General features: G+C 39.9%; 2 protein-coding genes across 2 annotated transcripts in view; both read right to left on the bottom strand.

Moving 5' to 3' along the window:
* The window catches only part of LOC112946611 (tyrosine 3-monooxygenase-like), a 26,099-nt gene extending 14,746 nt beyond the window's left edge, over window positions 1-11,353 (bottom strand). The window contains 6 exon segments of the mRNA XM_026038490.1: window positions 2,177-2,284; window positions 2,287-2,338; window positions 5,927-5,977; window positions 6,482-6,536; window positions 10,545-10,719; window positions 11,348-11,353. Of these exon segments, the coding sequence (XP_025894275.1) occupies window positions 2,177-2,284; window positions 2,287-2,338; window positions 5,927-5,977; window positions 6,482-6,536; window positions 10,545-10,719; window positions 11,348-11,353 (447 nt within the window).
* A 4,350-nt stretch (window positions 11,354-15,703) lies between these two features.
* The window catches only part of PAH (phenylalanine hydroxylase), a 36,611-nt gene continuing 34,237 nt past the window's right edge, over window positions 15,704-18,077 (bottom strand). The window contains exons 12-13 of the mRNA XM_026038505.1: window positions 17,847-17,962; window positions 15,704-17,268 (exon numbers count right to left, since the gene is read on the bottom strand). Of these exons, the coding sequence (XP_025894290.1) occupies window positions 17,225-17,268; window positions 17,847-17,962 (160 nt within the window). The 3' untranslated portion in view covers window positions 15,704-17,224. The remainder of the gene's footprint in view (window positions 17,269-17,846; window positions 17,963-18,077) is intronic.

The following is an 18,077-nucleotide window of genomic DNA, read 5'->3' as shown; positions in this document are numbered from 1 at the left end:
AAGGAAGGAAGGAAGGAAGGAAGGAAGGAAGGAAGGAAGGAAGGAAGGAAGGAAGGAAGGAAGGAAGGAGAAAGAGAGAGAGAGAGAGAGAGAGAAGGAGCCTTCACTTGAAGAAATTCAAGTGAAACGAAATAAATACCTGACAAGGAGGGCAGGACTTCAAGGAGTGCTTCTATCTGACAGAAAACTAGATGGCTAATGTTTGCTGTGATTATTTTCTATTGCTGAACCTAATTCAAAAGCAGTGAGTACAGAATAGCATAAAAGCTGAACAACAGAAAATAAATCTATGGATRCAATGTCTTCATCTACATCCTAAGCAAAAATAGCAACAAGGGGGAGCATAAGGCAGATAGCTATTGTTCTCTCACTCTGCAAATTARGAGAGCAGGGTATTTGGTGGAGGGAATAGGTCATCAACTGTCTCCTTATTTCTTCTGCCTAGCCAAGAGCTGGCAGATTGAGTACTCTCTTAGTGTCAGTGCATTGTTATGCCAATCCAGAGGCACCGCAAAAGCTCAGAACTTAGTTGCCTTAGAGCATGATGTGAGTCTGATGTGTTTTTCAGATGGTGCACTTTTCAGGCACAGAATTTAGCCCAAAGTATCTCAATTTTGAAATAAAGTTTTGAAGACGTCTAAGGAAATTTATATTGTTTTAACATACATGTAAGAAGAACAGGAGGGAAATGAAAATTACAGCTAGAGCTCCCTTAGATGCCCTTTTTTTAAATTTAAGTGTGTGAATCAGACAGACTGCTAATGCAACAGCCTTGGCAAAGTGCCTGAAAAGACGTAGGAAAAAGTCATCTGTTGAAGGTACTATTTGCCGAATCTGAACTTTTGCTTTATTACTGTACAATAAAATGAGCAATCAGTAGAGAATTGGGGGTGTGGATGATTGGATATGCTACTCAAAGACCTCTGAAGTCAAAGAGAGTTGAAGAGGAGGTCTTGAACAGTTGACCTAAAGTGATCTGTAAGGCTTAATTCTTGGCCTAAGAAAGCTCATACGTACAGGCCTGTGCATTGTAGTGTGAACTTGCTAGAGTTCACTGGATGTAATATCTTCCAGCTGTGGAGGACAATGAATGCCTAAGTCCAAACTTCCTTCCTAAAAAGAAAGAAGTGCATAGGTTCATCTAGTTAACTCTTTAGAAAAACACTTATGATGTGACAAGGTTATGCGGTTAACTCTTTAATTTCCTTTTATATAGCTGTGGAATACTTACAAGTAGTATGTACATTTCTAGTACATTTCTATTAAAAAATGAACCTCATGTCCAAACCAGATGACACCAGACAGAACTTCTAGTCCAGTTAGTAATAAAAGTCAAAAGGATTTGCTCAGCATTATTTGGGTCTGTGAGCTGGTTATAGCAAGGTCGTTTTCCCTCCAGTATGTTCCTTTCTCTCTCTGCATCCCCACTGTCCAGTTTATCAAAGGCAGTGGTCAGCGATGACATATGCTGGGCTAGCCGACCCAGAGCTAGCAAGTAGTGGGAAGAAATCTCCCTATGGGAGGTAGTATATGAAATACTTGAACTGCATGCCAAGGCATATTAAGAGACATATCACAACCTAGCGTTTAGTTGGGATAAGGCAACAATATACACCAAAACACAAGAAGGAGCCTAAGTACATAATTAATTCAAGTTTTAAAGAACAAAAACTCAGGCCTTGCTGAAGATTGTGCCAAAAAAAACCCACCCAATTTCGTAATCATAAAAATCATAAAAAGTCCCACCCTTAGCCAGAGCATGACTGGCATAAGACTGTCTTTAAYACAAATTTGCAGTCCTTGTAAATATTTCTAACTTGGGATGCCAGAAATGAAGCATTATGCTCTAATTCCATTCACTTTTGGTCCTGGCACCTGAGGTTCCTACAGCTAAAATGGGATGGTATTGGTATGCCCATTAGAGATGCTTTTCATCTCCCAGCTCTACAGTCCTTTACATTATAGGTGCATTTAAAAATTTGTCCCCAGTGACTTAATATTCCCTAAAGACGACAATATCTTAAAATATTTTCATCAACAGAAAGGCTAATAAAGCTTATTTGTATCACTTATTAATGAAGGGAGCAACTTACTTGAGTCCCTGAATGCCACATTAAAATTTAATTCATTTAAACTGTATTGTTTATTTGTTTGTTTGTTTAAAATAAGACATGACTCATAATGACTGGTCTTTTAAAAATCTGGAGACATCCTGAAGTTGAGGCATTCTGTCTTCTTGGTAGCCACAGTATTTTTTCCAGCTTTTGGAGAGCATCCAGGTTATTACTTACAGGCATGAGTTGGGTAGAGGTTGCTCAGCTTCCTCTAGACTTCTTTCCTGAGAAGAAAAGCCATTCAGCATGACATTCCTCAGTAAAAGCAGCACTTCTCTGCCACAGTTTCGTGTTCCTAGATAGATGTAAACCCCCAACACAGGCAACTGTCTTAAAAAAATAAAAGAACTTGGGGCATACGGTGCTTGGAAGTTGGTGCCTGCAAGATGTAGAGAGAGGTTTTGTTCCGTCCTCCCTTCAGAAGCTGGCGTCTGTTCAGCAAAACTGCTTAATCCCTTCACATAGGCTCATTAAATATAGAGTTCTAATCCCAATTCAGAAACATTCTCGATTTAGGAATAAGGACACGATATGCTCAAGGAAAGTGGCAGGGAATGTGATGTTGAAGCCCTCTCTGCATTGTTTGGTGATGCCAAGTGTTCTCTAATTAGAAGTGGTACAATTTGAAATGCTATCTCTCCATACTAACTCCTAACCCATATTTGACTCCTACCACCCTCCTCCTAAAAAAAACCTTTTCTTGATAATAAAGTGTAAAATCTGCACAGGCAGAGAGGTTCTTATTCTTGCAGTTCAAAATGCCTGGCATGTACTATATGTATAAAAAGCACAWAAGTTTCTTGGAGCACTTAGCCACTTACAAAGAAAGAGATCAGCTGAAGAAAAATATGTCTAACCAGATTTGGGCACAGTCTTCAAGCTTCTCCTAGGTTTGATGGTATTTGGATCCAGGACTGTGGTTTGGAATATATCTATTTCAAGATAAATAAGTAGTAATAGCATGGCAAAGAATCTTATAGAAATGGTTATTTTTGTTCAGACATGGCCCTAGGGTGTTAGTAAATTTATAAACATTGTTTTATGAAAATTGAGATCATTCTTGGAAATGCTGGCTAAAAAAAATGACCTTTTGTTGTTATTGTATTGTATTCTTGTGTGTGTGAAGCTATTGTTGCTATGGAGGTGATAGTCAGTCCTTGGTAATGGCTCTCTCCATTTGTATGCTCATCTTACACTGTCTGGGAGTAATGAACCAGAATGGGGTGGGGGCAAAGGGAATGGGAGTAAAAAAGTAGAGAAAAAAATAAAAGTGACTGCTGTCACTATTGCAAAGGCTGTAGGAGACTGGGCCATTTCCACTGAAGAATTAGGAAAAACTGAGCGCTAGTGTTCAAATGTTGTATTGGTGTATTCCCCATTGAATAATACTGACTTCAGAGGGATTGCATTGTTTCTAAACCAGTACAGAGTTCAGCCTCAGACTAACGTCTAGAGAAGACAGGCTTATTTACATCTGCTCAAAGAATTGGCACATAAGTTCTCTTTTATCAAAGTCAAAACACTCTACAGTGTGTGCAAACATTGACTACCACAGAAATGTAGGCAGTCTCAGAGACCAGCAGTGAGCTTGCTTTCAACCCCTGTTGAATTTCTGACAAAATATACATGTCCTGTCTCAATCCTGTATAGTCCTGCTCATGGGGATGTTCATCTTAGTTCATATAGTGAATGGACAGGAGCAGGTATCTCTAGAGAGGAGTTTAATTTGTTAATTTGTCCTTATCTTAGATGAGATGGGTCACTATTTGGAGGTGTTATTTTGATTATAAAAGAACCACAGAGTAAAGAACCATCTTTTAGATGAGTGAAGGAGAATGAGATGAAATTTATTCTTAGACTTTTCTGTCTCAATAAATAAATAATGTGAAGTACAGGAATGTATTCTCAGTTAGAATGTATATGTGTTTATATGAAAAAAAAAAAAAAAAAGTAAAAATAGTGACCCTGGCTGAGGATTTGGTGTAGTGTTTGCTTTATTGTCACACCACTTTCACCCTAAGTTTTAGAAGGCCATTAAGTTGCCACTTGATGGCCAGCCAATCCAGGGAGAGAAAGCAAAAAGTCCTGGAAGTTTAGACTATTATACAGTCTAGAAATGAACACAATGAACAGTAGAACCAGTCACTTAAAAGAATACCTTTATCTAAATAAATTTCCTTATTCTGTTTAGAAGAAAAGTGTCTTTACTGAGCTTCGTTACAAAGATGTGGCAGGTGCAATCACATAGTTTTGTCCTAGATTCTCCTTTTTAGCTTGTCTTATCTTTTACCCATAAGGCATCTGTTATGACTAGTTAGTTTCAGAGCCTTCCAAGAAACCTACTTGAAAACAGAAACTCAGCTCATCTGTACCCTCTGTTTTCATGTTTCTGCACTTGATTAGTTTTCATTTTTATAACCATGTTGCTACAAACTGAAGGCATCCAACAACTCTTCAGAGTAAACACCAAGGGAATTTAGTCTGGGCTACAAATTTCCTGTTCAATTTGACTGTGCTCAATTAAGTGGTGCTGTAATGCAGCTGACCTCAGGGCACAGCCCTAGGGAAATGTGATCACCACTGGGAAGTCTAATTTTGGAAACAGCTTTACATAACAAGAAAACCTAGGTTACTGAGGCTGGCTCTTTGGGGAAATGGGCAGATATTCCTTTAAAAGGACTTACCATACTGGGACTAAATCTAGGTGGAGAAAGGCTGGAATGACAGAGGTTGGAAACAAACTACGAAAACAGGAAAGAACACAAAATTAAATTTTCTTAAATACGACATTCCCACACACCATCCCATGCCAAGATTGTTGGCTGGTGGTAGCAATCATGCACATGACACTGACCATCAATCTTTGACAAATGAAAGATTCTGTAAAAACCTACTATTAGTGCTTAATAAAAAATGTGACCGCTGGAGTGAGTTAGACCCAAAGTTTCTCTATGACTGTGGGCAACACCCCTCATGATCTGTGGCACACTAAACTTATTTTAAAAAAAATAACCACTGAAAAAGATAGGATGGCCCTGTCATTGGGATTCTGGCATAAGACTTCCAATATATGGATTTAATTACTGGCTCTGACACAAACTTCCTGTGTAATTTTGGACAAGTAACTTAAGCTTTCACTTTCTCAGTTCCACAGCTATAAATGTGGCCATCATTCTTCCTTTCTCACACCTTTAGGCTGTCTTTCCATTTAGATCATAAACTTCTCTGAATAGACTCTCTCTTATTACTATGTGCATATGCGGTACCTTGCCTGACCCTTGGGCCTTAGCTGGGACATTTGGACATCGCTGTGTTTATATTAGCATACAAATATGTAATTACTGCTACTTACTGAGATTTGTAAAAAATAGTTGAAGAAAATGGAAAGAGACTTATGAAATAAAAATTCTGCATTCTTCCAAATCTAAGACATATTTGATGTGATGTTTGCAAACACTTTGAATTGAATGATTTTTTGGAGCTTTTTTTTTTTTTGAGTGGCGAAACTTCAAGAGAAACAAAGTCCTAATGAAAAAATGCTGAAGCCATGTGAAAGTAACTTGCTCATCATTTCCTACAACCTCAAAAAAAAAAAAAAACCCTTTTTTATAATAAAGTAATGCACCTTGGAAGAACTCCAAAATCTCTTCTACCCTAAGTGCTGGAGGATGATGCTATTGAAGTTAACAGGAAAGAAGATCTAGAGGAGAACAGGCAAGGCCAGTCTATACTATGAACGCTGGATTAGCCACATCCTATGAAGGAACTCTCCATATGTGGCCCAGAAGCAGGAGTATAGAAAGTGAACTCACCAAGTAGCAGTCTCTTGTGCTGTGTACTTGATACAAGGCAAAGGTTCTCCCCTATGAAGAAGACAGGAAACAAGTTACGTTTTTCAAGTAGGTTTCAAGTTCAATTTCTATGTATTATTTTCTTTGTCTATACCATGAATATTTGCTGTAATGAAAAGAGCGACAACAAAACAGTACATACTAAACTGTGTTATATTGTTATTGTTATTTTAAATTTATATATTCTTGATAAATATCTTGATAGATAGATATGCTGCTTGATCGAACAGAAAAGAGGCCTTAAGTTTTGATCTTGCCTCTACTGATGACAATCCAGCAACAAAAACACCATTTGTGTCTGGAGGGTCCATCCCTGGACACAGTATCATTTAAGGGAGTGACTCAAAAACTCACTAGCAAGGAGTTGTCCAGGCATACACTGCTTGGTTGTCAGTAACTTCTATGCATGGGTGACATTATCTCCTCTTCCCTTTTGCTGCTGCTTCTGCAGTCCTGTCCGTTTAGTGTGCACTTTTCTTCTCTTTTGCTATGCACTTGCTTTTGACTTATACTTACACTTTGTAATTGAAAGCAAGGTCAGCAAAGAAAGTCCTTCCTTTTCTGTGTAGCCCTGAGTTAAAAAAAAAAAAAAAAAAAAAAAAAAGTGTATTACATTAAGAGTATTTTATAGCTGGCAGAAACATTCAAAATGACTAGCCCTCAGTTTAGTGGCTTTTTGCTGAAGAAATGATCTTGAGTTTTATAAAGAGAGTAAGCCAAAGTCTGTTCTTGGTTACATCCATAACATTTTGCAGAAAATTTTAGGACTGTGCCCATAAAGGAAAGTAGCATGGCTTGGTGGGAAGATTTTTGAGTTGTTTGTAAATGCCACATTGCAGATCACTACACAAAGTTAAATTAAGTAAAGATGACACACAGACACACACACAACAACAACAAAAAAAAACACTATTAGATTACGGACATCTCTTCATTTGGGGAATAATTGAGAGTATAAATCACTTCCCTTCTATGTTAAGAACGAAGATGACAGCACAGGGCTGAGATGGGCATAACAGCACTGAGTTTGGCACCACCTTACTATGCCTGCATGATAGTCTATGATCCAGGAAAGGAAGGGGTGATGAGCAGCTAAAAATCATTAGAAGCATCACTGAATCTATAGAAAGTATAGACATTCAGATGAATTTCCTATTACCCATTTTTTTAACATTTGTGTTAAAGATGGATTCAGTGGTGTATATTCAAATGGCTTGTTTACTAAATAAGTTCTTTTTTTCCCTCTGGATTTACTAAAAGTGGAGACTCAAGCAGGATTTTCCAGGTATTGAGTATGAATAGACATGTGGAATCAAATCCCCTTGAATTTTACACCATTCATAATAAGAATGAAATCTGAAATCTGGCACTGTGTTACAAATATAACTCATAAAGCAGCGTTGATCAGCATCACTGTACAAATATTTATTATTCTGAAATATTCTGAATTTATTGGAATCATTTTGCATACTACAAGCCAAATTTCTCCCTTAGGTTTATTCACATAATTTTCAGTGTAGCAATAATACCAGTTATACTGCAGTTAATGAGTATTGTGTGCGTGAATCTGAGAGAAGAACTGGATCCCAAGAGCATATTTACTTTTGTCATGTGTTAGGAATATTATGTCCATTCAGATGCCATCTTTTCTTGTTAGTAGTTGTATCACATCCATACAAAACACATGGTAAAGCCATTGGTTCAGACTCGTGTCCATGCTATGACCTCTCTATTTTATCCCTGCTCTGCACAGAGCTCTGTACCCATGCTCTGAACAGCAACAGCCTCCCCAGGGGAGCACCAGAGACCATAGCCAAGTGTCAGGATACCCCAGCAAATAAATGATGTTACAGGGTCATTGTTTTGTTGTTGTTGTTGTTGTTGTTTTACTATTAAAGAGACATAAAGAGATGTGAGAGAGTAAAGTGGAGCCATTAGGATGGACATCCTAACCTGCATATTTGGCAACAAATCCATATGCAGAAATCTCTGGAGAGCCAGATGCACATCACTGCATTTGTTACTTTTCCCTGTTTTCAGCCTTGCTCAGCAAGACAGTCCATGACCCTGAATCCTGCCCCAGACTGGTGATTTTCAATGCCTGAGGTAATTTGTTGCAAGCTATTTTATGCATTTCTACATTGAACTGCACTATGCAGTGTGAACATATCCCCACTCTATACTTCAGTAACTCTGCTCCACCATTAGTTTGGCTAACTCTGCTAGATCTCTGTTTTCAGCAGATGCTCTCTCTGATGCTCACACCTTCCATTTGACAACAGAGGAGTGAGACTTAGTCTGATTGAGATCAGTCCTTAGTATGCTTCCACTAACTCATTAGAAAACTTCAGAGATAGTTCAGGAACGAGATAACCTAGCACTTGGATTTCTATGAGAAAGAGATGTAGAGAAGAGTGAAAGAATTCTGACTAAGAGGACATAAAGTCTTGTAGGGTATTCTAGTTTCATAAATCATTCTCAAAATTGATAGTGGATCTGGAAAGTCTTCTGTGACACACAGAACTGTACAGAGCACGTGAGAAAGAAACAAAAAAAGGTTTATTTCCCTTGTAAACAGATTAGAACAACATTAATGCTATTTTGGTTAATAAAAGGGCCTAAATAAAATGGCCTAAGCAGAATTCAGACACTCATGGAAGAGAAGAATAAAATCAGGTAGATTCTGTTGACATCCATCTAAATCTTCTTTGCACTTTCCAGTGCAAATCTGGGTTTTGTTTTGTTTTGTTTTTTCATGCATGACTTCTATAGTGATTTTTACAGAAAAATTCCAAATAACTACGTGAATTCAACCTTGAGAATCAAAAAATGGCCCTTTGTAATTCTATTTTTATTTATATCCAATTATTATAATTTCATCTATGCCAGAGGTGGAAATTTTTGATTAAAAATATTTTTGTTTGTTTCTTTTTTAATGTCTTCCCAGTGCTTTGGCTTAGAAATTACCTCACTGGAGCATGACTCTACTGTACATTTTTTGACTTCCTTCTCATATTTACAACTGAAAAATTGAAAAGGAAAAAAAATTAAACAGGAGATTAGGTTAATGCCACTTTCTGGTGTCAGACTGATAGTGAGGTCAGGCTGTCAGACTCAGTTGTTATGGATGAGAAAAGCTCCATTTGTATCTGTATTTGCCTGTGTCTGATCTCATAACTAACTGTCCTGTCTGGACTAAATGTCAGATATGTCAGATTCAGCTTTAGTCATAATAAACTGTACCTAAACACAGCTAGTGTGCAAAGGCTACAGATATATACTGATGTTGTTGTACAGGGCTGCTGACTCTTCCAGAGAATGATTAAAAAAAAAAAAAAAAAAAAAAAAAAAAGAAAGCGCCAAAGCTGTGTGAAATGGCTGAAGGAGCCCTTTGGCCTCAAAATGACAAAAGCTTTCCCCTTTACTTTGACTTAGGACTCTCTGAGGAGAATCCTGATCGCATCCACCAATGACTATTCCTTAAAAAAACACCATTTGCATGCCAGCTATATGAGCTCAAATAAACCTGTTTGATTTTATGCCTGTTCCAAACATAAGACAGAGAGAAATATGAGGAAAAATATGCCTCTAATACTCCCTTGCTCCAACAAACAAGCCAGCCCACTTTTAACACCTAAGTGTTTTTGTGATAGATCCCAATCCCAGCATATTTGAAATTAACAGCTTCTTCTAAGCACAGACCTCTCAGCCCCGACAAAATGCCTTTTCAGCTTCAGAAAGCTCTTCCCTCTCTAGCTGCCCTGTGCACTGTGATGCCTTTTTGATGTCCTCTCTCATTTCCTCAGAACTGTCTACAGATGTTTAATATTTTGTTGTACTCAACCATCGGACATCTGCCAGTAAAAAAGACAAATTCCTTTCTCTTTAGCAAACTCATTTGCCATGCTGCAGACCAGGAAGGATGGTAACAAATACAGCTCAAGCAGCAGAGTAGCCACTTGCAACATCTTGCCAGAGGGAAATATTGTTCTTAAACTGGAATCTTAGAAGTTGCACAACCTTCACACAAGAAAAAATGCCTGATGATCTTTTATACGGCTATAAGATCCACGCTTGGCAGTGGATCTGCTCCCTGAAAGAATATCCCTTGCTTCTCTGCCACTCACCATCTGCTCAGGACCTGTAAGCTCACTAGTGATCCTTTCATCTTTCTGCATTCTGAAAGCTTTTCCCAGCTGGTTGCACTCTGCTCCTTTCAGTTACAGAGCAATTTACCTCCAAAGGCTCCCACTAGATCCAAATGGCTGGAGCCAAGACACCATAAAGAAGCACCTGCTGAGCTTCTTGTTTTGCTGTCTTTCTTTGACATCTCCCCTCTTACTATAAAAGTGTCCCACCATTTTTCTCACCCATTTCCCCAGCCTAGTTGAAGTGGCTGTCTTTCCACAATGATGGAAACAGTCCAACTTAAGTGAAAACAGTCACGAACTGAAGGAAAGTGAATACAGGCACGCCTGCTTTCCAAACTTAAATTAAATTAATACTATTATTAAGTTAACACTAAAAAATACCTCCAAAAAGAAGCAAAAACACACCATCAGATACATATGTTTCTTACCTTTGGCTTCCCTGCTAGTTTTCACATCCTCTGCTATTCTTTTTAAGGAGGTGATAAGGATATTAACATCAGCTCTATGAACTTCACATTCAAGAAAAATGTCCAAGTCATCAGCAGAGTTCTTGGGCTTTTTGGCTTGTCTAGTTTCAAGCTGATAGATCTGAGTTTCAAAGGTCTGCAAGAGCCAGATGTTAATATGGTGAAGCTTCTCCAAGGACTGAAAAGCCAAGTACGTCTAGACACACTTCTGATATGTCTTTACAAGATGGCTAAAAGAGGTTTTAATAAGAAGTGCATGTTAAGCAGTGGACCTAGCAATGCCCAGATTAGAAATAGCTTATACAAATGCAGAGTTAAAGATTAAACGCTGCAGAATTAGGTAGAGAGAGATGGAGATGAAAGATGAGATACTCTTCACTCTGGCACTTCATCTGGGCAGAAATAGCAAATGAATGACTGTGTAACTCTGAGAGTCTGGCAGAATGAAAGTAGATCTATTGATGTATAATAACACATAATCATTAAATAATTACAAACTAAAATATGAAAAAAATACAATACTTCTCTTTTGAGTTATTCATTTTCCCTGATCAGACTGAGCACCTGGTAGGGATGTTTCATGTGTCCAGAATTTTAATGCCGGTATAGATTACAATTCTTGTATTCTCTGTATCTTCTGTCAAACACTTAGTGAACATCTATTGGCTCCTATCCCCTCAATCAATCTGAAGTACTCGTTCTCGAAATGTTGCCCTGCTGTTTAGCAGTGGCTAGTCACCATAACTGGTTGAAAGAAATATTACACTCATATCTGCTATGAGTATACAGCCCTCACATAAAACAGCAGTTCTTCTTATCAGCTCTGTCCAGCTGCTCCCCATCTCCAGCACACTTTCTCTGGAGAGGTCATCCAACCTCCATGAACAGCTGGCAGCATAACACAAATGATGAGGAAGAGGGAAAGCAAGCAGAAGACGTCAGGAGCACAGGCAAAGAGAGAAAGAAGGGTTAAAAATGGGGAGATACAGGGTGGGAAAGGAGAAGGCAATAGGAGTGGAACAGAGGGATTTGGTGGAGAACGGGAATGGCAGGCAGGTAGTCTGTACCTCAAAGACTTTGGCTGCTCCAGAGAGCTCAGTCTTCCTCACTGAAGGTCAGGATGTGTGAAGGTCAGGATGAAAGTGGCTCTTCTGTCCTCATTGTGGCTCAGAATGTCTCACCTGTTCAAGGACTCTGAGCAACGTATCTCCTTCTTGCCTGCCTCTTCCCTTTGGCTTGGGATCACCATAAAGTCAGTCTTCACTGGGAGTCAGGGGAGCAGATTGTGATTGCCAGCTGTTGAGTGGAAACTGCCTGAGGATGTAAGTGCGTCTTCCAGGATTATGGCCGGGAGATGCCATGTGAGCTGAGTTGCACTGGGCTTATGTGGGTGGTGTGAACAGAGCTGCCAGACAGCAGCAAGTGGAGTTGGCTCCTACTGAGTGAGATGTGGGGACATTTATGTTGGCTATGCCAGACACATCAAGGGAAATTGCCTGCGTAGGTTGTGCACAAGAGCCCAAGAAACACCTCCTTTTCTGGGTGACTTCAAAACAGGGCACTCTTGCTCTGTTTGAATGTGTCTTAAAGCCAGTCCTCACTGAGGATGGGCATTGTGAGGAGCCAGTTTGCCTGAGCCTCTTTTAGATATCCTGTTTTGGATTGTCCTGCCCCATATCTGAGACTGTCCTTCATTCTCCTCTTTTCTTACCCCACAGGGGGTCCCCTCCAAGCTGGACGTGCTCCATCTCCTAGGAGTCCTTCCACAACTCCTACTTCCATCTGAGTGATGTGCTTTCTATGTATACACAACTGTGGCAACATATATATGGTGCCCAGAAAACATGAGCAAAAGTCAAAATCTTCTGACTACTGTTGATCTTTTCATTAATGTCTGACCTGTCCTGACCCAGGCCCACAGAAGCTAAGTGCTGCCTCTGGGCTAAGCACTTTCCTAATTTCCACTACTGGAAATCAGGCAGTGTTTTTTTTTATCAGGATTTTGCATCTAGAAAAATAGCTGAGCAAAAAACCCAGGATCCATACTCCTCATGGCTAACAGGGCAGATATAAGGATAGCTGAGCTCTGCACCTGCCAAGGCAGAGCATCCCTTGTCATACACAAACATATTCCTGGGCCTGTGTGTCTGTTTCTTCTTAACCCAAGTTCAGGTGAACTTGGACTCCTGAGAAAAGCCATCAAGCAGGCCTACAGGGAAAGTCATTGATCTGTATTCCCACATTTAGATGGGATTCCCAGCGCACCTCAGGGTTGATCCTGGCTGAGTCATACACTCCAGTGTTGTCTCCCTCTTGACTCTTTCCTAGCCAGGGAAGTCAGAGCAATGACCATCTTATTTTGCTCTCCAAAGACCATGACATCACTAATTTTCTCCTTGCTTCAAGACACAGTACTTAGAAGGACTTAATTGCCCCAGTTATAGCCTGGCTGAGATGGCCAATCCCAACCGCCAATGTTGTCACTCCTTGCCCAGGAGACAGGTATGAGGATCCAGAGACCAACATCCTGTACACACCTCAGGCAGCACAGGCTTTGCAGCAGCATGGTAGCCTAGAAAGTGAGTTGTACCCCTGGGTGAGTGGAGCCCAAAGGACACAGAACCCACTGCTGCACTCCAGGGAAACAATACTCTCCTCCCCACAAACTCGATGAGAACCCCTACCAGCCCTTGGTGGGAAGGACAAGGGATCACTTCAAAGGTAAATGCACAGAGCTCAAGGGAGCACCAGTCTCAACAGCAGCTGCAGGATAAATAGTACAGATGAGAGGAGGGTGGGAAAGCAGGGAGGGATGGACTGTAGTGGGGAAAAAAAAGAAAGGTTCTTCTCCCTCCTGCCTTCCCCCAGCACTGGGGAGAGGGTAGGAAAACAAATAAAGCTAAGCATAATTGTTTGAATCTGGCCTGGGCCTGCCCCATGGAGTATTGCTACATGAGTGCCCACATATAGGACATGAACATAACCCAGATGTCCACATATGACTCTTGTTCCAGCCACATGTGGACAAACAGGAGAACACACAAGAGTTTGAGATGCATCTCTGAGGCACTGGCTAGAGATACTAGTGAGAGGAGGCCATCTGGCTCCAATGGCTTTCTAGTGCCACAATCTAATGCCAAAATCCCAACTCTGTATCTCTGTACAGAACCAGTAACTGCACATTCCAGGAACATGTGAATTCCTTTGTGTGAATTGATACTTCTTAGTACAGCCAGACTGGACTCATGACCTAACTGTGAGTGCAGAAGCTGCACAGGCAGAGCTTATTGTGGACTGTGGGCTATGCTATACAGCATTTTGCAGACCCAGCAGAGGGAGGCCTGGCCCTCCCAGCTTCCCCAGCCATTGGACAATCCAATGTCACCCTGAACTTTGCTTAGGGCAGTCCCATGAAGACCAGTCCCATGGACTGTAGCTCAGCCCTGCTGGAATTATGATGTATATTCCCCTCCCACAGAGACAGGCAGGTCCTCCCTCTGGAAGGTGGAGGTCTTCCACCTCAAGAGTGGGGTCAACCCTAGCAGTTCAGCCTTTGAGTTGAGAACTTAGAAAGATCACTGCCCCAGGCAAACTGCCTAGATCTGTTTCCATGCTGAAAACCATCATTATATATGAGCACAGTGCTACTCAGATGAAACAGATGGAGTTTTAATGTTTGCATTTATTTAGATTAAATGAAAATGCTACATTTGAACATTAAAAAAGTCTTCTCTGCCAAGTGCCAGCAGGGTTAGAAGGAGGGATGAAGAGACAGTGACAGGATTTAAAATATTGCATTCTTGTATACTCCTCTCTTTCAGCAATTTCAATAATTTCTGCATCCTTTGGGGATCATACTCCATATCATCCATATCCAATCATCCATACTCCAAGGCTGTTGCCCAATGTAGGCGTCTTAGTATGCCTAGAGGAGACCATCCTCCTCTGTAACCTGTGCTGACTCCACCTCTTGCTCCATCACCTGCCCTTGGCCTTGGCCTTGACAAAAGAAAAAGGCCCCATGAGGGGTCTTTTTCACTCATCTGACAGAGAACTGGAGGGTAGAACACCAAGAAATATGAACATGGTGGGACAGAGATTAAAACTGATCAAAACATGGGTCTAGGACAGCATACAACGATGTACAGAGTATGGAAAACAAGTGCAATTGAGCCTATGATGTAGATTTCTAGGCAATACAGTATAGATGATAAGGATTTCTACCAATATCAAGTGTTCTTTTCTGTCTCTTTTTCCTCTTAAAGCTCCACAGTCTTGCTCAGTTGAATGACACCCAACTAGTGCAAGCCAGACTCCTGTGATATAGACCCCACCTCATATGGGCTTTCTCCCTCAACTTGTGTATTTAACTCCTACCAACCTGTGTAGGTAGCTTACAAAGAAGAGTTACACTACTCAGATAAAACAAAAGACCTTTTCCTACACAACTTCAGTTTTCTTTAGCCTGAACATAAGTAGTCATCCATTAAAAAATACTGTTTGCAATGCAACATACATTAGGTTACTTAAAGCGCATATCATAGAATCATAGAATCACTAAGGTTTGAAGGGACCTTTAGAGATCATCTAATCCAACCCCCCTGCATACATAGGGTCACCTAGAGTATGTGGCCAGGACTATGTCCAAGGACACTTTTAAACTCGGTCCTCCRACACAGTTTATTTCTTCTGCTTTTGAGATACTGATCATTTAATTTTTTCTCTCCTCTCAGTCTTGTTGAATGTTATGCTGCTTTGGCTGGAGTTATTCCTCATTATACTTGCAGTAAGAGACATAAAATCATGCTTCTAACCAATTCTCTTCAACAATTTTTCATACACATGGTTTCTCAATATCACTGTATATTTACTGCCACTCTTAGGCATAACAGCAGCTTATATGAGGATTATTTGAAAAGACTTCACACTTGGGATGAAATTGTCCTTTTGTGGTACTGTTACCTTATGTGTCCTCTAATACCAGGAGAAATATGTGCTACTTTCACACTGAAAATACATGCCAAGCAGGACTGAATGATCTACACAGACATCATGAGGAGTAAAAAAAAGAAAAAAAGAGATGCAGAGATAAAAAAGCATACATCAAAGCACCAAAATGATACCATTTTGCATAAGTATACTTCTATTGAAAAGGGCTCCAGCTGGTATCCTTAGATTAATGTTATTACCCACCATAAATAAAATGGCAACAGCTGTACTTTCTGTCTTCCAAAGAATGATGCTTACATTAAAGCTCCATTGATTTTCAAACTATAAATACAAAAGTGGTACAACAGTAGGTATGTGACTTTGTGGACTTTTAAATCCCCTTCCATCTTTGTATCTTCTAACAGAAATGTGTATTTTTGAATCATTTCAGTGTCATGATTAAATTGTTCCAAGCTGGAGATACTGTTCAGTTTTGATCCATTCAGTTCCAATGTGTGGGTGCTGACTTCCTTTGTCCTTAAATGAGGGAACTACAGAGAGGCATTATAGACGGTAGAGCCTGTATAGACTGTAAATGCTAAGAAGGCATTTAGATGCCTTGAGTGAAAATTATTGAATAAAATTCAGAGACAGTTGTCTTGAAATAAAGCTGTTGTCTCTCTCTCATTCAGCCACTTGGTTAAGTTGTAGCAGGGCTGAATAAGGCACTGCTGTTAAAGCATCTGTGTGGCTTCCTGCTAGTGCAAAATGTCAACAAACCTCACACCCACTTGCAAAAAGCACCACAAAACTTTAGGCAACTCTAAACTAGGTAACTCCTCTAAAAGTATCTTTGTTTGTGGGTACTGTTCAGGTATTTAATTCCTTGAATGGGCAGTCTCGGTGCTTTGCTTAGGCACTCCTTTCTGCAAGTCAAATTGTCACAGCATGCACAGCATTCTTGGCATGCACAAACCTTTTGGGAATTGGAGCCTGTGCAAATACAGTAGATTAAGACAGAACCATAAATCTTTGTTAATGAGGCTGCAGAATACTTGCTGTCTTTTCCAGTAGCAACTGTGTTTTGGATCAATGGCAACATTATATTAAAAAAAAAAGTAAAATTACTTCAGTGAAGAGGAATTACTTCAGCTCATGTGCAGAAGAATAGGTGTAGTTCTCCCTTAGAAAGGTCAAGGCGTAAAGGGTCAAGCATTATAATACATCTCCTGAAAGGTGCAGAGCTTTGGACTGAAGAGGAATGTGAGCAACTGCAAATATGAGAGACTGACAGGAGGAAGACTGAGAGGAAGCAAGATGAATTAATCTGTGCTTGTCATTATCTTTCTGGCCCTGTGCCCTAGGTGGTAATGTAATCCTACATCTGTGACATGCTGTAGCTCTGCAGTATGGTGGAAGACTCCTTCTGCTAGCTTTTAGCAAAGAGATAGGAAGGATTTCCCCAGGCTCCCTGAAATAAGGTGGTTTTATGCATTAATGAGAAAAAAAAAAAGATTAATATATGAAGCCCAAGAGAGTCAAGGGTCACCTACAGGTGTTTCTCTGATAATCTATAGTAATTAAGATATATAACATAAGCATTTATGCAGTACATAGTAAGCTAATAGACTATGGCTAGATGAAGACTAACATTTGCACATGACAGCATTTTTAATCAGGAGCTAGTGATTAGCAAGACTTGTGGAAAATCTTCATTTTATCTTCTGAAGTGCATTGCATAGGATTCCCATCTCACCTGCAAAGGAAATAACCGGAGTAGTTAATCCTACAGCTAGCCCAATATTAACACTTCTATATAGATTTACCATTTATATCCGTTCTCTGAAAGGATAAGGTGAGCAAAGTGGTGAACTGCAGTCAGTCCCTCACCTTCATTAATCACAACAAGATTGCTCGCAGAATCAGGAATGACAACACTTGTCAGACTAGCCAGTTTTAGGTGGAAAATGTGGTAGAGAAAGGCTAGAATCACTAAAGAAAATGTGGCTAAAACCAAACTTTCCCCTCCTTACTAAGAAGAGGTAGAGCCACAGAGCCCATTCCCAGGCCCTGCAGTCTTTCCTAGCCCTTCCAGTAAAACTGTTTCAGATATGACAAACTATAGTCAATTGGAACTGCTATTTTGAAACTTGGATTGAATTGGAGCTTTTTTTTTTTTTTTTTTTTTTTTTTTTTTTAACCATAAACGATGTCTGCTATTTAATCTTGGTAAAGCTTAAAGCCTAAAAGGTATCCAGATAAAATTTGCATTGCAGTTATTGTTTCTGATCCAAAGTCTGAGGCATTCGAGGTAACAAATTTGTAGTTCCTTACAGTTGATAGTGTCAGCTAAGTTCTTCAGCTGCTTTGCATTGTCCAGGACTTCAATCCTCTGCGTGTAGGGATTGTACCGAACAGAGAAAGGACGAGGGATTGTTGAAGCAAATTTCCTGAAAAAAAAACATACAAACATGAAATAGTCTTTTTTTTTTATCAGTAGCTATCTCTTAGCTGGTGTGTGCATTTTTGATGAGAGGAATAAGGAAATTATGTTGAAAAATTACC

The sequence above is a fragment of the Nothoprocta perdicaria genome, unplaced genomic scaffold, assembly GCF_003342845.1.
Source record: "Nothoprocta perdicaria isolate Ctin4 unplaced genomic scaffold, notPer1 scaffold_210, whole genome shotgun sequence".
Lineage (NCBI taxonomy): Eukaryota > Metazoa > Chordata > Aves > Tinamiformes > Tinamidae > Nothoprocta > Nothoprocta perdicaria.
Note: the sequence above shows the minus strand (reverse complement) of the source record. Positions and strands in the feature narration are given on the sequence as shown.